We start from the raw sequence: 22,452 nt of genomic DNA, 5'->3' as shown, positions 1-22,452 counted from the left end.
CACCCCACGGTGGCTCCCAGAGCCCTGAACTCCTGAGAAATGGACCCACGGCCTCAGGCACTCGATCAGGAGCCGAAGATGGGAGTGTGGGTTCCCCTCCCCTCCCCTCCTGAGGTTGGGCAGAGAGGGCTGGGGGAGGGCAGAGAGCAGAGAGGGTCCGTGGGAACAGCACAGAGATACCTGACCCTGATTTATGAAGAGTCTGCCTGAAAATTGTCCTTATGCCCTTCCTTAACACTCTTGGGGACATTTTACACTCTTACCCATGAAGCTAAGTGTGGAGAGGGGAATCAGTAGCTGCCTTTGCTGGATGTACATTCTGAGTCGGGTCTTCAGCCATCCATGGTAGTTCAGCCCACACTCTCATAACTCGTGACTGTTTCATCTTCACCACAGCCCTGTGTGTAGAGTGGTGTTATTCCTGTTTAAGGAGGAAATTAAGGCTCCAAGACATTCAGCGTCAAAATGCCAGGTCTTGGTGCTCAGCAAATGTGTGCAGACAAAACCAAACGTTCACGTGGTCCTTCAGACTTTCTGAAGGCTCTTGGGACGTGTGTCTGCAGTTTCATCAGCTCGCCACACAAGGGCAGGTGTGCACATGGTGGGACATTGCCTTGGAATTTCGAATATTTGAGGTGTTAGCATGAGTTACGTGCTGTGCTAGGTGCCAGGAATACGGTGATGAATAAGACACAGCTGGGCAGGCTCAGTCTATTCTAGAGGTCAGCAAACTTTTTCTTAAAAGGCCAGGTAGTAAATGTTTTAAGCTTTGTGAGCCAAGAGGCAATATCTAAGACCATTTGAAATGGAACCATTTAAAAATGCAAAAAACTATTCTTAGCTCATGGACTGTAAAAACCGGGCTGAGTTTTCTCAGTGGGCTGAATTCTGGTCCAGCAGGAGTGAAGGACGTTTAAACAGAAAAGGCAATGTAGTTGGCAAAAGAGAGAACGGAAGGGGCAGAGAGAAGATGAAATACCAGTTTAAATTGCGGGGGTGACAACCTGCCATCCATTCAGGGATTACGCAGTGGGGAGCGTGAATCAGAGGGTCCCCCAGTCCAGTCCCTCTCACTTTCCCTGAGCCTGTCATGGAAGAGTTTCTCCCACACCGTGTGATCCAGTGTCTAAAGAAAACTGATATTTTTGCACAAGTGGAATATTTCACCTAAACACAACTGGAATATTTCATCTGATGCTCAGTCAGCAGAACAGCGATTGGTTGCAATGCTTGGAAAACTGTCTGTGTGTGACAACACACAACCTCTCAGGGAGTCTGCACACTGGATCTCTGGTCTCATGTTATGCAATTCACGATTGCAATTAAATGCAGAGAGACATTCCCTCCCTTTTAGAACAACAAAAAAACAATGAAATGGAAAGTCTGCAGGAAGTGTCCCCCAACCATCCTTCTTCTCCCTGTTCAGCACCCACTTCTCTCTAAAGCCCCAGCACTGCCTTTGACCAGCCCCTCAGCAGTTTCACAGGTGACTCCATTGGATACCAACTGCACAGACACTTTCCAATATCAGGATGGACTTCACAGATGTCCTTTTAAATATCTGAGTGAGGTTACATCATAAAGACATAGCATGGTTTATTGAAGTACTGTCCTTTTGTACAACAGGTATTTTCAAAGTACCTGGCATGTAACCAAGCACAAGGTACAGAGGCTTATGAGGTAGAAAGATATTAAGCACTTGGCCTGATTTCTGGGTCCAGGAAGACAACACTATCAATGAAACGATGAGAGAAAATCAAAGTCAGTACTCTAAACCAAACTCGTTGTGGCCTACACATATCATATAAAGTCACAGGTAGAAAGACCTCATCTAGTTTTTTTTGTCATTGTTGTTTTCATTGAAGTCTTAATTGGTAAATCTTTGATTCCTTCTGAGGTTCAGCATCTTTCATGTGTTTATTTTAAATTTCCTCTTTGGTGAAGTCATTGGGAGAGATGGTGAGAGGGGATAATCCAGTTTCCACCTCCTGGTTCCTGGGAACATGACATCGAATATCGGGCATTGGTTCAGAACACATTGTACCCTGGGAGGCAGCGCCTGACCCTAGCAGGCAGCCTAGCAGAGCTCTCAATGTAGACCATCCCAACTTCGTATCAGGCCAGCATCTTCCGATCAATGAGGTTCACGGTGAATCCAGCGAATCCTGTTGTCGTGTGCTCATTGTTACACCTGCTTTGCCATAAAATTGATCCTGTGGTTTGAGGCAATAGAGTACACAATACTGTGGATAGGAGCTGGCTCTTATTTTACAGAAAAGGAAATGAGGCCAAGAGAGGGGAGTGTCTGATTCCAAATTACCCAAATTCCAGGCACCCTTTGTGCTGGAAGTGAAGTCCCCCGACTGGACCCCTCTCCACAGCATCCCTCCTTCCCAGCATTATCCGTCATTCAGTCTTCATTTAATACATATTCACTGAGCACCAGGCACTGAGTTTAGTGCTCCAATTTTAAATCTTTCTTTAACTGCAAGAGAATGCGTGAGATTGGAGTGGATGGTTGGCTTTGCAGATTTAAAACAAAAAAGGCCGCCCCCTCCCCCCCCGCCCATGCAGACCTGCCCATTGCAAACAGGGTGGGTAAATCCAGCTCCAAGTGTTCACACACAAGCATGCACGCATGCACACACATGCACAGATACACACACGCATGCACACAATATACAAATGCACATACGTGTGCTCCCGCGCATAGCACATAAAACACCCTGGGAACAATGGACACTGCCAAGTGTCGTTGTGAGTGTGTGGTAGGAGCTGGGGCTTTGGGGACAAACCAGTGGGGCTACGATCCTGGCTTCCCTGTCCTCTAGTGGTGCCCCCTACAATGCGTGACCTGGGCCTCAAATTCCTCATCTGTAAACTGGGGCTAAAACAACACTCCCTTCATGGGATTGCCGTGAGCCCTGAATTCAACAGCCTGTGAATTCAATTAAAGCACCAAGTCTGTGTCTTCACACAGTAGGCACTCCATAAGTGTTTGCCCACTTGTCTCAAGAACATGAAGCCAGACAAGAAAGAGCACAGGGTGGTCGGGGCTGCAGGAGGGTGGCCCCGGGGCCTGGGGGGCATAGAAGAGGGAGCGGTGGCCCCCGTGGAGGTCAGGGAGCCTTCCCAGAGGTCAGCCTGGACTGAAGGATGGTGAGGATGGAAGGCGTGTTGAGACGAGGGCTCGGCGTCCCAGAGGCTGGGGGACGTGACATGAGAGGGCACCCAGCCCGCGGGAGCAGCACAGGGACACAGGGAGCTGGTGTCAGCAGATCTCGCTGGAGTGACTGGCCCCGTCTCTTCCAGGTGCCCAGATAGATGACAACAACCCCCGGCGCACCGGCCACCGCATCGTGGCGCCCCCTGGTGGCCGCTCCAACATCACCAGCCTCGGGTGAAGGCGACTCGTGGATGAGCGAGCGTGGAGGATTCTGGGAAGGATGTCCATCCCTTGCCCTGTCAGTGTTTGGAAACCCACAGTATCGTTTGGTACTGATGGGGGGAAAATGGAATGATGTTCTTTCCTTTTTGGTTTAGGAAGAAGTGGTACTAGTGTGGTGTGTTTGCTTGGAAATCCCTTGCCCACAGTCGTGTGTTCATCTGAGTCCACCTCAGAGCATGGCGTCTCCAGGCCCCTCCTTAGTGAACACAGGTTCCAGCCTCGTCTTGTACTGTCCCTCCCACTTCTGACGCCACGGGCTCCACGGTTCTCTGAGTGGTTCCCTCGCACCCCTGTAGCTGTTCTAGGATAGTTGATGCATGTTACTAAGTTATGTCTGCGAGTCTGAGTGCGTCCGACAGAAGACAGCCGAGGCCCTACATAGACACGAAGCCCAGACCTCAAGCCCTTGGGGGCAGCTCCAAAACTCATAGCAGGAAGATGTGTCCTCGTCGTCCCCTCCCCCAGGTCTACACGAGAAGGAAGCCCACCCCACCGCCAGAGCAGCATCACTCTCGTCCTGTGTCAGGAACCCTGGTCTCCGTGGCACCTGTAACTCGCCATGATGTCTTTCCGGTCTGTGTGTGTCCTTCCAGCCCGCTCCAGACTGCAGGCCTAGCCAGGTTCACACTCAGAAAGGGGTCTCCCACCCTCATTCAGGGCTGACCACGGTGTAGCCACAGCTGCTCCGGGTGCCCGTGTCCTGGTCCCTCCCAGGCGGATGACGAGGCCGTCAGATTTTTAAAGTTTTGTACATAGTTTTCCTTTGTAATCACCCTCATTTTTACTTAACAACTGACTTATTGTGACTCTTATTTCTGAATTCAAAGCTTGTGAAAAAATAAAGAAAATAAATGGCCCACTCCCTGACTGGGGTGTTTGCATTTAAGTGATGGCTGCTCAGGTGCTCATGCTCTGTGCTCCCCTTTGTAGTAACGGGACAGTGGTGCCCGCCTCCGCAGGACTCGCTCTTGTTAGGTAGTCGGGGGAGCAAAGGAGGGAGGAGAGGGAGCCAGTCATGGTTTGGGGAGCGTTAGGTCATGAGAACAAGGATGAGAAGAGGAGGACGACGGCTGGCCAAGGGCTTCTGTGAAATAGGTTGAAATCACATCATGTCCCTTCCCTCCTGCCCAGCCTTTCCTTGGTGTGCTGTCTCTTCCTGTGTGTTATGTGGGTCAGGCTGCCTGAGATTGGAAGTGCCCAGCTCCTAAACTTCACATTTCTGACCTCCAGTCCCATGGGAGGTATACATTCTAAGGAGGAGTAAAACCTCAAAGTTGTTTGTCTTGATTACCAGTTAGTAGTGATGATGGTGATGCTGATGGTGATGATGATGCTGATGCTGATGGTGATGGTGGTAATGATGCTGATGGTGATGTCACGTGATGATGCTGATGGAGATGGTGATGGTGGTGGTGGTCGTGGTGATAACGATGGCGGCATTATCTGTACAGCACATGCTACATGTCAGGTGCTCTGTAAGGTAGGCGCTATTATTAACATCATTTACAGATGAGTCCTAGAGAGGTCAATAATTCATCTAAGATCACACAGGAAGTGGCACAGCCAATATTTAAATACGGGACCCAGATGTCCAAAGCTCCTTGCTTCTAACTGCTAAGCTTTGTCATTTGAGGAAGGATGGCTTTGGATGGGCGTACGTCTACTTTATGCTTTCAGTGTCTTCTCCCCCCACCCTCAACTGGGTTAGGATACTTTAAGGTCCAGAGAGGTGGTGGCTTAGGGTCAGTTATGGATTTTCTTGAAACGAAGCTAAATACTAAGAAAGATCAAGAATGGAGGGTAATGACTTGATATTTGGCCTTGGCCCATTGGGACTACTAGAGGACAACGCAGAAACTTCCAGAAGAGTAAAGTTGGCAACAATAAGTTAGCCACCCTGCTCTGTGGAAAGCACTTTCTGTCTCCCGCATCACCCCCCAGCCCATCAGGGAGCAGAAGCTAACGTGGAAGCAGCCCTAACATCCTCCCTCTAGGACCGACTCTGCCCGGCTGCCAAGTCACCGGACCCCTGCCCAGTCGGCATCACCTGCTGAGGTTGCCAGCACCCCTGTCCTACATTAGGTTCCCAAGAGGCACAGGCACAGGGGTCCTGGCAGCTGCAAGACAGACAAGCCTTAATTCTAGCAGGCTGAGCTGCAGCATTCCTTTTAAGTAACGTTCTTTTCATTCATCTCTTGAAATGGTAGGAGGAGGTGGGGAACTTTAGGGGAAGGCTATCTATTCTCCTATTTGTTCATCTGCACCCTTACTTCCCCTTTGCAGAGAGCACAGCATGGTCACAGTTTCCAGGAATTAGGATGTGGAAGTCTTGGGGAGGGGGCACTATTCTGCTACCACAATAGTCTTCTGAGTTTCCTTCTAGAAGTTTTATCTTTCACATTTAGATCTATGACCCATCTCTCATTAATCTTTGTACACAGTGTAAAATAGGGCTCAAGGCTTGCTTTTTTTCCATATAGAATCCAATCAACCCAGTGCTATTTATTGAAAAGACCATCCTTTCCCTCATTAAGCTGCAGCAGAGCCTTGGTTGTAGACCAGGGTGACCATCGTGCATGGTCTTCTAACCCAGTGGTCCTGAGGTACACTGCTAAATAAACATTGGACACTGAGCTTGGCTGGGCTGGGGTGGGAGCCCCAGTTTGTAGTGTCTGCTAACTTCTATGGTGCCAATACTCTCACTGTAGCCAATTTCAAGCTACCAACATGAAGCCAGTGAGCTTTCAATCCATGCAATGTAAGTCGGGTCTGGTGTCCCAGTAAATGCCAGTACATTTGATGTCATTGGCTTCAAGTTTTCCTTCAGTGACGTCAATTCATGGAACAAGAGAGCAAGAAGATTCCTGAACAAAAAGGGCTTCTACCAAAATGAAATTTCCCTCCTCCCTCCTTCCCTACATTTTTCCTTCCACCAGTGTACGAGGAGTGCCTATTTAGTACTAGGCATCGTCCTAGTAGGGGAAAGCAATGGGTATATATTCCAGGGGGAAGGTCAGATATTAACCAAATTATTACCCAAAGCATCTAATTACACACCATGCTAAGTGCTATAAAGGAAGCATTTTGCAGGGAGTAGGGAATGCTCATCTCCCACTCCTCGTGTCCCCCAGAGAGAGGCATCCGCTCTCTGGGAAAGAAATGTAGAGGCTCTCCTGGCCTCTGTCTCACTCATTCTTCCCCAGCAGAGGGAAACCACCTGATTTTTCAGAACTGAGAGTGCCAAGTGGCTCCCTTCCTCCCTCCACGGAGATGACTGGCCTCAGGACACACTTCCTTGGATGCAAATTTACCACGAAGTTAGCGATGCTCGTCAGGTGACACTGGGAGGCCATGGGCGTATCTGGGATCTGGGTTAGGGCAGACCGAGTTGGGTTCAGTGGGGATGGGCATGTATCCAGTGGACGTAATTCCAGCCAGCCCAGGCACAAATGGCCAGCCCCTGTGCCAACTCCCCTGCATCTTGACACGGAGCGCAGGCCAGGGGACACGACGCAAATGCGTCCCGTGGCACCTGGCACCAGAAGTGCGCCCAGACCGGAAGTGCGCCCAGACCGGAAGTGCGTCCAGACCGGAAGTGTGCCCAGCAACGAGGAGAGGGAGTACTGAGGCAAGTGCGCAGAGCCAGAAACTGGTCCATGGAAATCTAGCCATCCGATGCACAAAACAGTGAGTGGAGAAATGTTAGAACAAAGTATTGCAGAAGTGGGTTAGGCAATTCATTGACTTAAAAAATTATTTTGTGTGTGTGTGTGTGTGTGTGTGGTATGCGGGCCTCCCTCTGCTGTGGCCTCTCCCGTTGCGGAGCACAGGCTCCGGACGCGCAGGCTCAGCGGCCATGGCTCACGGGCCCAGCCGCTCCGCGGCATGTGGGATCAGACCGGGGCGTGAACCCGGTTCCCCTGCATCGGCAGGCGGACGCGCAACCACTGTGCCACCAGGGAAGCCCCCAAAATTATATTTTTGTATTTGTGTTTTGTGGAATTCATCAGGTTCTAAAAATATTTGTTTTGCTCTCCTCTCTCATTCTAAACATATATTCTCTTTTATACCTTTTGTAACTTTATTGGCTTTTTATGAAACTCTCCTTGCCCAAATGTACAAGTTCCAGACACCCTCCCACCCCACCCTACCCCCCCCCCCACCAAATCTGGGCCCCCTCGCCACTCCTCTCAATGTGTTTTGGGGTTGTCCCCATGGTAGAAGCCTGTGACTGGGGCCACGTCTACGTCTGTGTTGGGGGCGGGCAAGTTTAGTTCAGGGGTAAGTATGAGCAGGCTCTTTGTGGACAGAGTTCCCCAATTTGGCCTCATCAGTAAGAGAGCTGATATGCAGATCTCTGTGGCTGCTTTGCCTCTATCTCAACCGGTTCCAAACTTGGATGAGAAATAAAGGAATGTATCTACCATCCCCTCCCCCATCCCAGCAACAAAATATACGGACAATTCTTAAGAGCGAAAGAGGGGGGTCTGATCTTATCAAGGTGGGCAGGGGTGGCTCTTGAAATCGTGAGTGAGCCCTGTTGAGATGTGAACAATGGCTAGGAGCTAATGAGGCAACGGGGATGGGAGGGGGCAGAAGGGTTCCAGACAGAAGACTGTCATGTGCCAAGGCCCTGTGGTAGGCAGGGGGTGTGGCACATATGAGGCCGTGAGAGGAGACAGAGGCTGGATGGGGGCAACAGCATCAGCTGGGCTGGAGGGGCGGTGGATACCAGACCTCGCAAGGCCCTGTGGTCCATGTTAAAGAGTTTGCTTTTTCCCCTAAGAGCAAGGGAACGCCACTAAAGAGCAGCAGTCAGATCTGTGTTTTAGGAAGTGTGGACAGATAAGAGGAGGGTGGGGCAGGGCAGGAGGGAAGAGCAGGAGCGGTTAGGAGGCTTCTGCAGCAGCAGCAATATCAGCCCCAGAGTGATGAAGGCAAGACAAACCCCAGGTTGGCTAGAGACTCTGTTGACCTTATATACCACATTGGCTTCATCCTAGCAGCTCAGACCAGATCAGAGAAGCTAAATTTGCATAAAAATTAATCCATTAAACTCTTCAATATATCATCATTCATGAACCCCTTCCATTTTTCCCTCCTTCCATCACAGTCCATAATAAGAACTAGGGACACAACCCAGATGGAGGGAGGGCGGCTGAGATGTGTCCTCGGGGTCTTCTTGCTGTTCCTCCTCTCTCCCCGGCCCTCGGTGTGCTGTGTTCATGCAGTTCAGTATCAGGCCTGAAAGTCCTCCTCCACACGCCGGTGTCCCAGAGCCTGCGCCCAACACAGCCGAGAGTCCTTCCAGACGTGAGAGTCGCATTTTGTTTTGAACAAGGAGGCAATTCCATTATGAAAGGCACCTCTAGAGTCGATTGTGGATGTGATGAAAACAGACGCAGTCCACAAGCCTTTATGGAGAGTTATGCGCCCCACACTGTGCCAAGCAGTCCAGCAGCATGTGACAGGTGACATGTCCCCTGGACTAAGGAAGCTACCCTTAAGCAAAAGCATCATCCATGCAAGATCCGTGGAGGCTGAACCTATACTGCTCGGGATCTTCCAGAGGTCCTGGCGCTGCCAGGGCATCTGCATTTACCAAACTCACGTCACCAAATCAGACGTTACCAGCATAGGAGGCACCTGCCTTCAGAATGCCTCTGTGCACAGGACCCATGTGACAAAAGCAATTGCTATGTAAAACAGGTTCTCAAAATATTGCGGGAAGTCAAACTTGGTACAAGACTGCAGAATAAGGAAATATTTTATTTAGCCACTAGAGGGGGCTGTTGGCTACCTTTGGAAATTCGCCTGGTGACCAGTCAGGATTTGAGGATGCTCCGATGGTTAGTATCCTTAACAAACGATGTAACTAGTATGGATTACTTCTTTTGTTAAGGAACCTCGCTTTCCTAAGAGAGACTAATCTAGGTTGTAAGAAATAAAAATTCAGACCACAAATGGTCCAGAAAATCCCTGAGACAGGAGCTTCTATAACCTGGAGCCCACTGTGTACTGGGAATTTGTGGAAACCCTGTACTCTCCATCCCAGACTTGCCCGCGGTCAGCACGCTCTGACTTATATCAGTGGGTGATGCCCGCAAGGGAACATCTGGCAATGTTTGGAGACATTTTTGGTTGACACAACTGGGGAGTGCTTCCAGCATCTGGTGGGAAGAGGCCAGGGAGGCTGCTAAGCGGTTATCCTGTAATGCACAGGTCAGCCCCGCCCCCCCAAACAAAGAAAGTTTCTCACTCCACATATCCGTAGTGCCAAGACTGAGAATCCCTGATTTCGATGAAAAAGGCAATTTTCTTTCCAGGTGGGAAAGGCACTGGCTGGTCTGAAAGCTTCTGGATATTCTCAGCATCCATCCACTGGGAGAAGCATTTCTCCTTAGGGGAGGGCTGCTGTCTGGCAGAAGAACTCATCCCTCCCAGGGGAAGTTCTCCTGGGCGGGGCCTCCTTCCTAGCGCTTTAAGTGTCTCCAACAGAAGACCCTAAGGCAGGTGTCATGTATCTGTGGGTCCTTAGGTCCCCAGGGTGGGTGAGGATAGGCCTACCGGCCAGGGATTCCATAGTCTGTGTCACGGGGCTCTGAGCCTCCTCAGATGCCCTCACTGAGACCAGCCCTTCGCTGCTGGCTGAGCCAGAGAAGGGAATGGGTCCTGATGAGAATCCATGTGGGCCAGTGCCCACGGTGCAGGGGACAGAGAGAGCGGGGGTGATGGAACGGAGGAGAAAAGGCCTCGGACCCAGAAAACACCAGCAACACCTGGTGATCCCTTTATTATAGGCGGAACTCCACCGGGAGGCTGGCGAGCAGCGGGCCCCCAGGGCGGGAATGAGACCACTTAGCGCTCGCGGAACGCAGCTTCAGGGTGACATCGGGACACGGGGGGGTGGGGTGGGAAGCACGGGGAGCCAGGAAGGAGGGGCTTCCCAAGGAACGGAGCCACGTCTCGAAGCCGAGGCGACACCGAAAAACTGGAGCAGACATGTTTCCAACACAGGGGTGGGGGTGGGTATCATCTTCACAGGCGGTAGGGTCCGCCCTGCTCTTTTAGGCCTTTTTCTGGGACTTTGATACCCATTCTCCATCCCTGCACAGGAAGCCTGTGGGCGGAGGGGAGACCCCACTGTCCCCCACCCCGGGGTGGCCAGTCCCTCCTCACTGCCTGGGGGAGAGGCAGGTGGCATTCAGACGGGGTCTTCAGGTTCCGTCCCCCCGACCAGCCTTAAGCTACAGATTGCTTCTTCTCTTTAGCATCTTCTTGGAATTCTCACCGTCACCAACCTCACTTTCTTGCTGGCTCAGCCTTCTGCTGCTTAAAATATGGAAGAAATGCAGTTGGTCAGAACTTTGATTCCAGGTCTGTCCAGATGCAGTAACAATGCATCCAATCTGATCACACGAAAAGGCGGTGACAGGCCATCAAAACAATCTGCACTTTGACAGGGGCTGTTAAGAAACAAGAGACTCCCAGTTTCCCTCGCTTTGGTGGGAGGGCCAGCCCATGCTCAGACGACTGAGGCACCCCAGGATGGATCCACCCTACCACAAATCCGGAAGCATCTGTAGCTGGCAGTGCCCTGGTGAGGACTGGGATTGCCAGCTATTCAGGCTGGATGCTGGCGGGATGGGGAGGAGGGTCGTGGCTGACCCGGCCAAAGTGGACACTAATAATAGCAGTAACAGTAATACCAACACTTCCCATTATCACCCATCATTTCTCGGACCCGAGTCAACACCTCTGAGAGGCGCTGGATTTCCTGCCCAGATTTAGGTGATCAACAAGGGCCCCGGTGTACCTGAGCGATCCTGAGGGGGGGCCCCCTGAGGCAGGGTCGTCGTCCTTGGGGCCCCCAAAGTCCCCTCTGTCCCGGGGTGCCGGCTTCTTCCTTTTGGTCCTTAGGGGTTTCTCTGCAGGAGACACGTGAACCCAGAAACTGGCTCTGTGACTCTGGGTAGATGACAGCATCTCTTGGCCTCACACCACCCCAGCATTGTTTGAGTACCTCTGGCGGCCAAGTATGCACTCAGTATCTACTGCTCTTAGACCCGTTTAACTTGTGAGGAAACTGAGACCTCGCAGGGGGTGAGAGCCATCCCGAGCCCACAAGGCTGAAAGGTGGCAGAGCTAGGATTCAAGCTCAGTCGGCCAGGCTGCTGCTGAGTTTCTACCACACCCAGCGGACTGGCAGCCTTCCCTTCCGAAGCAGTTAAGAACCTAGAACACAGCTCCAGTACCATAGCTTTTATTTTAATAGCCCTCCGTGACTTTACACACCTTCCCCTTGCTATCCGGTTAGAGGCTACAACACTCTATGATGTCCCTGAAGTTCTGCTGGCCAAGGGAGGAGGGCTAATCATCCCCATTTTACAGATGGGGAAACAGAGTCAGAGATGAGAGTCAGCCTACTGAGCGGCAGACCCAGGAATCGGAATTACTGCATTTTGAAGGGCCAGGGACACAGGGGCATCCTAGCCTAGCCGCTCATCTACAGACAGGACACAGAAGCCCAGAGAGGGTAAGTGCGGTGCCTGGGGCCACAGGCCAGTTAGCGGTAGACCCGGTGCTAGAACCTATACTCCCAGCCCAGAGAGCCTGCAGGGCATCGCCTTCTGTGACTCACCTGACAGCCCATGCTTATTGGAAAACGGTTTGCTTTCGGCAAGGGGCACCCGGGCCAACGCCGCCAACTCTGAGATGAAGCTCTGCTCAGCTTCCTGGATGCAGAGAGAGAGGGTCAGCTGGGCCTTCCTCTGCCCTGCTCCGCCTCTACATCGCCTTCCATCAGCACGAGGGGGCGCTCTGAGAGTGGGGACAGGACCGCGTCCCCAAGGGGAGGAGGACTCGCCAAGAGGCGTCCAGAAACGCCAGAAGCAGGCAGAGGCACGTGTGATGCGGGGGGAGCTAACCATCCATCCTCGCTCACACCAGCCATGGATCCCACTTTACAGATGAGAACACTGAGGTGCGAGGGGCTCGGTGGGGGCAGCAGTACCAGGATCAAGGACTTTAGGTGGTGGATGTAAAGCTCTCTGCTCAGTGACTGTCTACAAGAGACCCTCAGGGAATAGATGTTAACCACCATTAACATCTTTCTCATCATTGTCTCAGATGTCACTGCCACACTGGTGGCGAACACTCAGATGGGGCCAACTCTCCGCTCAGCACTTCCATTCTGGAATATTTGATTTTTTTTACAGGCAGCCACTTTGCTTTAAAGCCGTACCTTATAATCTCACGCTGAGATTGTTCTGGGATGAGATATCCACAGGATATCACGAAAGCTGAGCTTCCTGTATGTTCTAGGTAAAGTGCAAACCTTAGTCACAGCAGCACTGCCTGAATGATACTGATGTTTGCCGTGACACCAAGAGGCCCACATGGCGGCGATTCACACACAGGGAGACGTTCATTCCTTTCAGCTCAACAGACAAAACTGATGAGTGGTCAGGGCCTGGCCCGGAGCTGGGTGCTGCAGACCCGGGGGAATCAAAGTTCACAGTTGAGCAGCGAGGCTGATGTGTCATCAGCCTGTGAGACTAGCGGGGGCTGAGGGGGTCCCAAGCAGGGCGTGTGGTCCTCACAAAAGCTCCAGTGCTGACCTGTGATCATGAGCTTAGCCTTTTACTATTTCCACTCCCCTGTAAACCACTGCCCACTTTGCAAAGGCCCGTTTTCAGAAGCTTTACCTGTAGCTGGGTCTCAAGCTGGGCTTCCAGATGGTCCATGACCCTCGCGCTCTGCTTCCACGCCTCCCGGCGGGTCCGCTGGTGTGCCGTGAACTGGGCCAAGAACTTTTTCTGCTGCGCCAACATCCTGGGGGGAGGAACGAAGGCCGTCAGCGCTGCCCTTCCAGCAGGTTCGTCAGACCCAGCACGAACCTTTCCCCAAGGCCTGCCGAGTCGTGGGAACCAGTGACCGATAGCCATCCTTGAGCCCTTGGAGCCAGAAGAATGGCCATCGCGGGCACGATTTACTGCCGCCACATGCCCCGTGGACACAGCTCGAGTCCCTCCACCAGCGGCTGACTCATCAGAAAAGCAGATGCCATCTGATTAACACTTGAGAATTTACAAAGTCTCACACACCATTTTTCACTTAATCTTCAGGGTGGCTTGGTGACATCAGCGGGACAGAGAGGAGGAAAGCTCGGGAGAAGCTCAGAGGGCCGGGGGCAACCCTGAGGTCCCACAGCTGCAAAGCGGCTGGGCTGCAAGTGGCATCTCCATATGAGAAAATCATTTTAACCCCAGGGTGTGGCAGGGAGCAGGGAGATGGTCCCCTGGTAGGACCCATCTTTCTTTAAAATCTCAGAATTGCCCTAGCTCCTCCCTTGTAAAACAGAAGGCTCATTTCCTAGGATGCAGAGTCTGAGGAACCCTGACTACAGCAGCCTCATTACTGCTAGTGGCAGTGGACAGAGCTGGGGCTGAAGCGGGGTCTCTGACCTGGAGAGAGGCCCCACCTCCCTTTCAGGGGCAGAGACCCCTCCCCTCCTGCTTTGAATACCCTCCCCTCCTTGGCTGACCTTCCTCTAGTCCTCAGCAAACAGGAATATTCAATACCACCCACCCTGTTTCTGTAATCGTTCTCTGCCTTCTTCCTTTCAATCTTGAGGTTGATTTTCTGAAAGGGGCTGAATTTCTAGACCTGAAGGCAGAAGTCACTTTTAGCATCAGTAGGCAGCTGTCCATGGAGTATATATCTGAAGGCACAAAATTCCACCTGCTTTTGCTTCTGCTCTTCGTTCTACCAGTAATGCCTTTCCCCTCTTCGTTGTTTTTGTCTGGCAAACTCCTATTCATCCTACAAGACCCCATCATCCGTCATCCATCCATCTATTCACTCATTCCTTTATTCATAAAAGTATTTCTGGACTTCCAGGTGCTATGCTGGGTTTTGAAGGCACAGTTGTGAATAAGAGACTCATAGTCTCTGCCCTCATGGGGCCCCACTTTGAGCTGGGGAGGGGGATAGATAGCGAACAAATAATTGTGATACGGCTGAGGTCAGTGCTCTGCAGTGTGGTTCTCTCTCACACCCTCAGGGAGGATGCATTACTTTCCCGGGGGTGCTGTAACAAATGTCCACAAACTAGGGGGCTTAAAAAAACAGAAATCTGTCCTCTCACAGAAGATCCCAGAAATCTTCAGTCAAGGAGTTGACAGAGCCGTGCTTCCTCTGGAGGTTCTAGAGGTGAACACGTTCCTTGCCTCTTCTGGTGGCCACTGGCACGCCTTGGCTTGTGGCTGTGTCACTCCAATCTCTGCCTCTGTCGTCACATCATCTTCTCTGTGTGCGGTCAAATGTCCCTGTGCTTCCCTTGCCATTGGATTTAGGACCCACTGGGATAACCCAGGGTGATGTCCTCACCTCAAGATCTTTAACATAAATGACACCTGCAAAGACCTTTTTCTAAATAAGGTCACACGTATAGGTTCAGGGATCAGGACACGGACGTATCTTTTGCGGGCCCCTGTTCAGCTCACTGCAGAGGCTGGGTGGCCCCTTTCTGTGAGCAGCCTCCTCCCCATACCCGCTTTGTCACCAGTCCTGCTCACTCTCGACTGTCATCCTGCTGGCTTGTCTGCTCCCCCATGGACCTGGCTCTTGGGAATGCAGGGAAGTGACAGGCCTGCCCAGGAAGGGCCTGTGTGCCCGGGTTAGGGGCAGGGCTTCACCCTCGAGGCCTGGGGAGCCATGCGAGGTTCCAGGAGAATCTGAGACATGGGCTGCCTCGTGCTTTATGCGATGCCCTGGTTGCAGCACAGGAAGCAGGGAGGATGAGCAGGGGTCTGGCCAGAGGCTGCAGCTCTAAGCCAGGAGGGGAGTAACAAGGGCCCCGGCCAAGAGAGCCCACAGAGGACAAAGGCTGTGCTGGGACAGCCAGGTGGTGCCCGAGCTTGGGAGCAGGAGCCCCGTCAGCCCTGCTGACCCCTGGCACGTCCTGGAGGGAGGAAACGGCCTGACTGTAGGCCTGGCTGTGGGATCTGAGTCACCTAGTTAGATGCGTAAGTTCATAGACTTCTTGTGTTTGGACTCAGATTTGACTATGGAAATGAAAAATTTTTTTAAAAATCCATTCTGAAAGGGTTCTGATTCCAGAACTATTTGAAGTTCACATTGCACTGTGCGGTGCCTGATGGCTCGGCCGTGACGGTGCTGACGGCAAGGATGGACGTGGGCGCCCTGGCCACGTGCTGGCCTCTGTGTGAGCGTTTTGCAGGCTTTGTGCGGCTCCTCTGCACAGTTATACATCCATGACGTAGGTGTTACTGCAACCCCATTTTACAGATGGGGAACCTGGGGCTCGGGGCGTGAAGGGACCCAGCCACTACGTGGCTGACGGGAGGGGTCGCCACCGCGTCACCTGGTATCCCTAGGCAAGCTCACTCGCGATCCCACCCCTTGCCAGAGATGCAGTTTGAAATTTACCATCTGACTGAGAATTGTGCTTATTGTCATATCGTTTTTTAAAGTCAATACCTGTCAGCACCACACTGCTCTGTCCCTAGGAGCTCTGGCTGACTTTCACTAGAAACTGCACTTATGAACTCAAGGAGATGGGCATGGAGGGAAGGGCATCAACGGCCATGTATGAGCCTCTAAATCAGTGAGACTGGGTCATGCACCCACACCCGCACTGGGCTTTGCTTTTATTTTCCATAAACCCAGCAGGGTTGGACCAGGTGGTGGCCGAGGCCCCTCCTCTTGGGTCACTGGGGTCAAAGTGGAGCCCTTGGACCACATCCGTCAGAATCCCTGGAGGGAGGGAGTGTGTTAGCCATTAGATGCCTGGGCCTCCCTCAAAGTCCCTGAGTCTGGGTCTCCAGGTGTGGGGCGGCCCTGCATGCTCAGCAGAAAGCCAAGTGAGACGGATGTCCCCCAGATCTGAGAACCGCTGGACTGTAGTTTGATGGATATGTGACAGTCAGAGCAAGCCCCAGCCTCAACCCAATGGCAGGGCATTTACTGACCGCTGTTAATGGCCAGAGGATTTTCGGAGGGGATGCTGGACTCACTCTGACCCAGGGGACGCTGTGGTTCCTGTTTCCTAAATGAGCATCAGATGAAAGCTGGCATTACTCCTGGCATGGCGTGGACCTGCTCTCCTTTACCCCGCAGAGCGGTGGTCCTGCTGCCGCTTCAGGCCGGCGGGATGCCTCTCCGTAGACAAGGGACCCCTGCCCCTGCTGTGGGTCCGCAGCGCCCCCTCCCCTCACCACAGTGCCTGCACCAACTTACTGCCATCTCTTTACTTGTCCGTCTCTCCCTGCAGGCTGTGAGCACTCGGGTGGGAGGCGCTGTCCCCCGTGCCTAGCTCAGGATCTAAGTATGTGCTTACAGGGACTTGTCGGTGCTGAGCCCACATCTCCTCAGCCCACCTGGTGACCGGCTGCCCTTCAGTGGACAGTTCCCACACGCACAAACGGCATCTTACAAGCACCTGCGACCAGGTACCAGGGCTTCCTCCGGCCGTGAAGGGGGCGGGGGGCTTGGCCAGCTCAGGGATGGCCTGGGAAGGCTGGAGAGTTAACACCTCCCGGACAGACCCTCAACCAATGTGGAAGGGGGGTTGGTAGACAAATCCCCTATTTTCTTTGCCCCTTGCTGGCGTAATTGGAAGTTGAGTTCTGCACAATCTCTCAGGAGGTCCAGACCGGGGTTGGGCCTCAGTTGCCATGGAAACCCCTCATCATCACAGGCCTTACTGACTTTTCTCCCATGTGGTAGGCTGCTCAGCGGCCCCCAAAGGTGTCCACGCCCTAATCCCTGGAATGTGTGAAGATGTTATGTTACACGGCAATCGGGACTTTGTAGGCGTGATTAAGGTTACTGATTTAAATTTGGAGATTATCCTGGATTACCTTGGTGGGTCTCAATCACCAGAGCCCATAAAAGCAGAGAAGCTTCCCCAGCTGGGGTCAGAGAGATGCAGCAGGAGAGATTCCAAGTGTAGGCAGGACCTAATGCTCCGAGATGCAGGGGCCACGTGCAAAGACCAGAGAGCGGCCGATGGGAGGTCGGGGGGCCAGCCGGTAGCCACAAGGAAACGGGACCTCCGTTCTACAAGGAACTGGATTCTGCCGACACCTGAAGAAGCGTGGAAGCTTCCAGAGCCTCCGATGAGAGCCTGGCCAGCAACACCTTGATTTCGGCCTGTGAGGCCCAGAGACACCGGCGGCGCCCGCCCGACTTCTGACCTCTGGATCCCTGAGACAACACAGCGTGTGATTCGCGGTGGGTCCTCGTTATGGCAAACAGCCTTCGTCCTCATTTCCCTGCCCCCTCCCCGTGCTTCCTGGGCTCACCTGCCCCCCAGGCCCTTGGCTCAGGGTCTGCTTCTGGGGGAACCCTCAGCACGGATCAGAGAGGAGGTGCCAGTTCAGGGCTGTGAAGACCACTCAGACCTGGAAAGGAAGCTCCCGCCACACCTTGACTTGTGCCCTTGCGCCAGGTCCCTTGCACGGGCCATGCGTAGAAGGGAGAGCCAGACGGGGGCTCATGGGCTTCCACGCAGCGGGGGAGGCAGAGGAGACCCGGGCCCGCAGGCAAACGTGCGGGAGGTCAGCTGCCGAGAGTGTCAGTGTCACCTGCACTGAGTGTAAGGTCAGCGCCGAGAGACACGTGCAAGGCACAGGGGCCGGGATGGCCCGCGTGGGGACCCGCAGACAGCAGTGAGGCCTCACCTCTGGTGCACAGCTCCGGAGGCTTCCTGAGCTCCACCCGCTACCTCGGCCCCTGACGAAGGATCACCGAGTTCCTGCTTTTTCCGCAGCTTGAAATTTTCCATTCTCTCACCTAGAGCATTTAACATACACACAACGGTCAGGGTGCATGTTTGAAGGACTGACACTGCCAGGTCTGGCCCGGGCGCTGAGGTGCGGGGAACTGCAGGACACACGTGCTCTCAGGTGCGCCTCTACCAGCGCCACAGCTCACCCTGGGAAGGACTTTGTGTGCGTGAGGATGCTGCAGCTTCCATCACACCCTGCGGACCCGGGAGGGCAGCGCCCCGGCTCTCCCTGCAACTGCTCAGGGCCCGGCTTTCTTGTAAGTATCAGGAGACAGGGGAGCCGAATAAGAAAGAGTTAACACTAAAGGGCCACCACAAATGGATAAAAATCCACACCAGGAAGGAAAAACCATTCAACAAGCCGAGCTGTAGGGGTGCAGTTAGCCTTACAGACATGGGTGCTGAACTGGGTGCTTTCCAAGGAGCTGGGAGGTTTAGCCTCTGAGTCCGAGGTGCACTGGTCTGCATATCAGAACCTGCTTATTCTTTTTTCTTTTTAATTTAAAACAATGGTATATTTTGAAACAGATGATGAAGACGAAAATTATTTTCTACTGGATTCTTACTACCACCTGAATTAACTGCCTATTTATTGGACCATAGTTATAATGAGAGGATGTATGAAGGGGGAGCCCAACCCTAGCCCTGCAGATGCAGAAACCGAGGCCTAGAGAGGGGATGTGAGCACCCTGGTCCCTGAACGCTCTGCAGAGACCATCAGTCTCACCTGTCTCCTGCTGAAGGAGACCAACCCTTACTTTGGAAAAACATCAGGAAGGATCTGTAGCCAGCTGGTAGATTTCTGGGCGTGTCCCAGATTTTATCAGAATGTAGGGCTCAAATTCCCCAGGGCAAGGGGAAGAGAAAAGTGGCAGCTGAGCTTATTGAGAAACATAATATTCACAGGAGACCTGCCCCCAGGACCCGCTGCCCGTCCTTCGTCTAGGGATCTTGGACCGTCCAGGAAGCATCCGTCAGAGAACATGGGATTCTACTTTGTTCTGAAGCCCTGGATGCAGGGAGGGATGTTACAAGAACAGGCTTTAAGGAACTGGATTTTGTCTATTACTACACCATGTTCTTGCTGGCCTTGGAGGTCTCGTCCATTCCATCCCCTGGGTGGCCTCTTACAAGAGCCCACAGGGGAAAACTGTCCTCGTCTCAGCCACATTTATGAGCCACTAGCCTTTTCTTATGGACACTGTGACAGCTTTAACTGAGGAAATTTCTATCTCTTTGGCCACCAGGACGTCCAGAGCCAAACCCGTGTCACCTCTAAGTAGGGATCTGATGACATATGTCCCAGACGATGGCCTAACCCTAACTCCATCTCACTGTCCTGTCCTTGTCCTGATTAACCTACTTTAAAAAAAAATCCTATTGTACTGTATGGATATGTTTCTTTAAGCGCTTTTTCAAAAGCCTTTTGGGGACAGAGCAGGAGATAAATAAATATATAAAACGTTAAAAAAATTAAATCTCCCAAAACAAAATTTGAAGAACCTGACATCTTGCCCTGTCCCCAGCTAAGAGCATGTTTGGCTCGCTGTTGGCAGGGCTTCCCAGTGGAAGCCTGTAGGCTTCCTACAGGGTCCTACAGACCCTACCCTGTAGGGTCTTCAGATGATGCAGCTTTCTCTCCTCGTGGTCCTGCATGGCCCTCCTGATCTGCTGGTAATACGCGTGCACGAGCCGGCCGACACCAGCGCTGGTCACGTAGACGCTTTCCACAGCCGCCTCCATCAGTGTTCTCTGTGGGCAAGAGGGACAGGTCTCAGCAGAGGGCACATGTGGAGCCAGCCATGGCCAACATGGTCCTGGCTCCCATATTCCACCCACTCCCAACCTTGGCTGGTCAGGAGCAGGCAGAGAGTGCGTGGCTGGTATAAACCAGTTTCGATAATCTTATTTTCCTTTGTCAGGGATGGTCTGAGGCTGACTGTATGACCCAGTTCTGGCCAATGAGATGAAATATTAGGGAAAGTCTGCTGAGGGCCTACCCTTTCCGAACATTAAGGCAAAGCCTTGGTGGGGGTGAAAGACTTTGCTGTTTCCCTCTTCCTGCCTAGAATGCAAACTTGATGTCTGGTGTGGCAGTGGCCATGATGAGACCATGAGGCAAACAACCAACACCAAGAATCATGGATCAGAAAGAGAGAGTCTGGTCCTTGGTCGTATCACAGAGCCTCTGTGCCAGCCTGGAACCACCTACTTCCACATTTCTTGTTATGTGAGATCAGTAACTTCTATTTATTTTCGTCACTTGCAGTTACATGCATTCCTCAATGATATACCTTCAGACCCAAAGCAGAACAGAAAGGAAATGCTGAGATGTCCCATCATCAGGGACATGTTGGTTGTGCACTGGCAAAATCACCGTCTTTTACTTCATAAGATGATGGGCAAAAGTCAGGTTCCAGAGCCCCCATTTCAGCATTTATTGAACGGTTCCAAGCTTTGGGCAAGAAAAAAATACCCATTTATTATTGTTGAGTGATTGGTTATGTTCCAAGGCCTAAGAAATGTTCCCTGATTTGCAGGTGTGGACGGAAGCTGTGGAGGTGAGGAGGGTTGCAGCTCAGGGCGCAGAGCAGGTGAGAGCCCACCTTCTCACTCCCGGGCCCTGCTCCTCCCTTACTGTGGCCGGTTCTCTCTCCCTCTCTGTCGGACATCTACCTCTGATTCCACCCGCCACGAGGACTCTGGGCTCTGGCCTTGCACTTCCGGTCAGGAGCTCCTACTGATGGCCTGTGGCCTTCCTTGAATTTCATTTAGCACATGGAAGGCCCTCTTCGCCCCTCTCAAGTCAGCAAACCCACCTGCACATCACGCCTTCTGTCCGTCTGTCTTCCTGCCACAGGGAAGTGGTGTCTACCCCCTCTGCATCCCACCCCTCCACCCCTCTCCAGGGCCTCCACCATTCTCTCCTCCTCATCAGTTTTTCCAGCTGGTGTACCATTCGAATCAGCAAACACGTTTGCTTGAGTAGCTCCAACCTTTCAGCCCTCTCTCCATACCCCTCAGGCACTGCCTGTGTCTCAGTTTCTGCAAAACTTCTCAAGGGTTAGGGTGTCCTCTCCCAGTAGATTGTAAGCTCCTTGAAGGCGGGAATGCTGCCACCTGGCTACTCTCTATCCCAGCACCTGCCGCAGGGCCTGGGGCCAAGGAGCCCTGTGAAATGAACATCCTTCCAGATACTGAGCCCGTGTTCCTTCTGGTGCGTCTGTGTATTGGGCGGGGGGAGGGGTATTCATCATTATCTAATTCTGAATCAGAGTCCCTTGGGGAAGGTGAGGACGAAATATGCCAAACTCATATTTCGTTCTGTTTTCCTGTAACGAACGTTGATTAGGTCAGAGTTGTAGAATTTTAGGGGAAGGAAGAGACCCATCCAGCATCGCTAGCCCTGATGTCTGGATGCTGTGCGGCAGACGTGAGAGATTTAGAACGACAAGGGGTGTCTCAGAAATGTGGGTCCAACCTCTTTACTGTGCAGATGTGTGAGTTTACGTAAATGAAAGGACTCATGGAAGGTGCCCGCAAGCGTCTTGGCATATCCTGATGTGGGTCTGCTGCCAGCCGCAGATCTGCGACACCTCCCGTGGGTGCCGGCCATGGACTCTCTCTGCCGTGGTCTGCAATACACGGGGTGCCTTGCCTTTTCTTATGGCTCGAGTGAGGAGGCAGGCAAGGAGAAGCCGAGCATATGCACCGGTCATGCAGGGCAAGGCCAGCCTCCGGTCCCAGCCACTCACTAAGTCTGGGAGGCTTTAAACATGTCTTTCGCCCAATGATAAGCCTCAGTCTTCCCACCCGAATGATGGAAAGAAGAATCATCCTTTCCGTGCAAGGGCTGTGGTGAGAGCCCAGTGAGACGAGGCAGACAAAGCCTTCCTGCAGACGTAGAAGGGCAATGCTCACGTCACTTCTTACTACGGCTATTTGCACGCCTGCAGTTTGTCGTCACCATCAGTACAAGGAGTAAACCACTGCTTACTCGAGTCAGACTGATTTTAGCTGCATTGCTCAGCTGTCAGGGCCAACGCCACCAATGCTTAGGTCTCTGCAGAGGCGGCCAGAGGCAGGGAGTGTCCATGTCTCTCCCTGGGAGAGGGGCTTCAGTTCGAATCCCGCGTCAGCCACTGACCGGCTGGGCGGCTCTGGGTGAAACCACGTCCCTCTCGGAGCT

At 52.7% G+C, this 22,452-nt stretch overlaps 2 protein-coding genes across 3 annotated transcripts in view; one reads left to right on the top strand and one right to left on the bottom strand.

The window, feature by feature from the left end:
* The window catches only part of CRMP1 (collapsin response mediator protein 1), a 66,668-nt gene extending 63,235 nt beyond the window's left edge, over window positions 1–3,433 (top strand). The window contains exon 14 of the mRNA XM_024119398.2: window positions 3,313–3,433. Coding sequence (XP_023975166.1) covers window positions 3,313–3,404 — 92 coding nt within the window. The 3' untranslated portion in view covers window positions 3,405–3,433. The remainder of the gene's footprint in view (window positions 1–3,312) is intronic.
* A 4,205-nt stretch (window positions 3,434–7,638) lies between these two features.
* EVC (EvC ciliary complex subunit 1) overlaps window positions 7,639–22,452 on the bottom strand; it is an 81,276-nt gene continuing 66,462 nt past the window's right edge. Inside the window, exons 16-21 of one of the 2 annotated variants that reach the window (XM_024119412.3) lie at window positions 19,871–20,015; window positions 18,157–18,268; window positions 13,156–13,282; window positions 12,090–12,183; window positions 11,265–11,376; window positions 7,639–10,780 (exon numbers count right to left, since the gene is read on the bottom strand). In XM_024119412.3, coding sequence (XP_023975180.1) covers window positions 10,696–10,780; window positions 11,265–11,376; window positions 12,090–12,183; window positions 13,156–13,282; window positions 18,157–18,268; window positions 19,871–20,015 — 675 coding nt within the window. In that variant the 3' untranslated portion in view covers window positions 7,639–10,695. The remainder of the gene's footprint in view (window positions 10,781–11,264; window positions 11,377–12,089; window positions 12,184–13,155; window positions 13,283–18,156; window positions 18,269–19,870; window positions 20,016–22,452) is intronic. The other variant, XM_024119413.3, reaches the window with a different exon arrangement.

Source organism: Physeter macrocephalus, chromosome 7, assembly GCF_002837175.3.
Source record: "Physeter macrocephalus isolate SW-GA chromosome 7, ASM283717v5, whole genome shotgun sequence".
NCBI lineage: Eukaryota > Metazoa > Chordata > Mammalia > Artiodactyla > Physeteridae > Physeter > Physeter macrocephalus.
The sequence above is the reverse complement of the archived record's forward strand: the minus strand, read 5'-3'. Positions and strand labels throughout refer to the sequence as shown.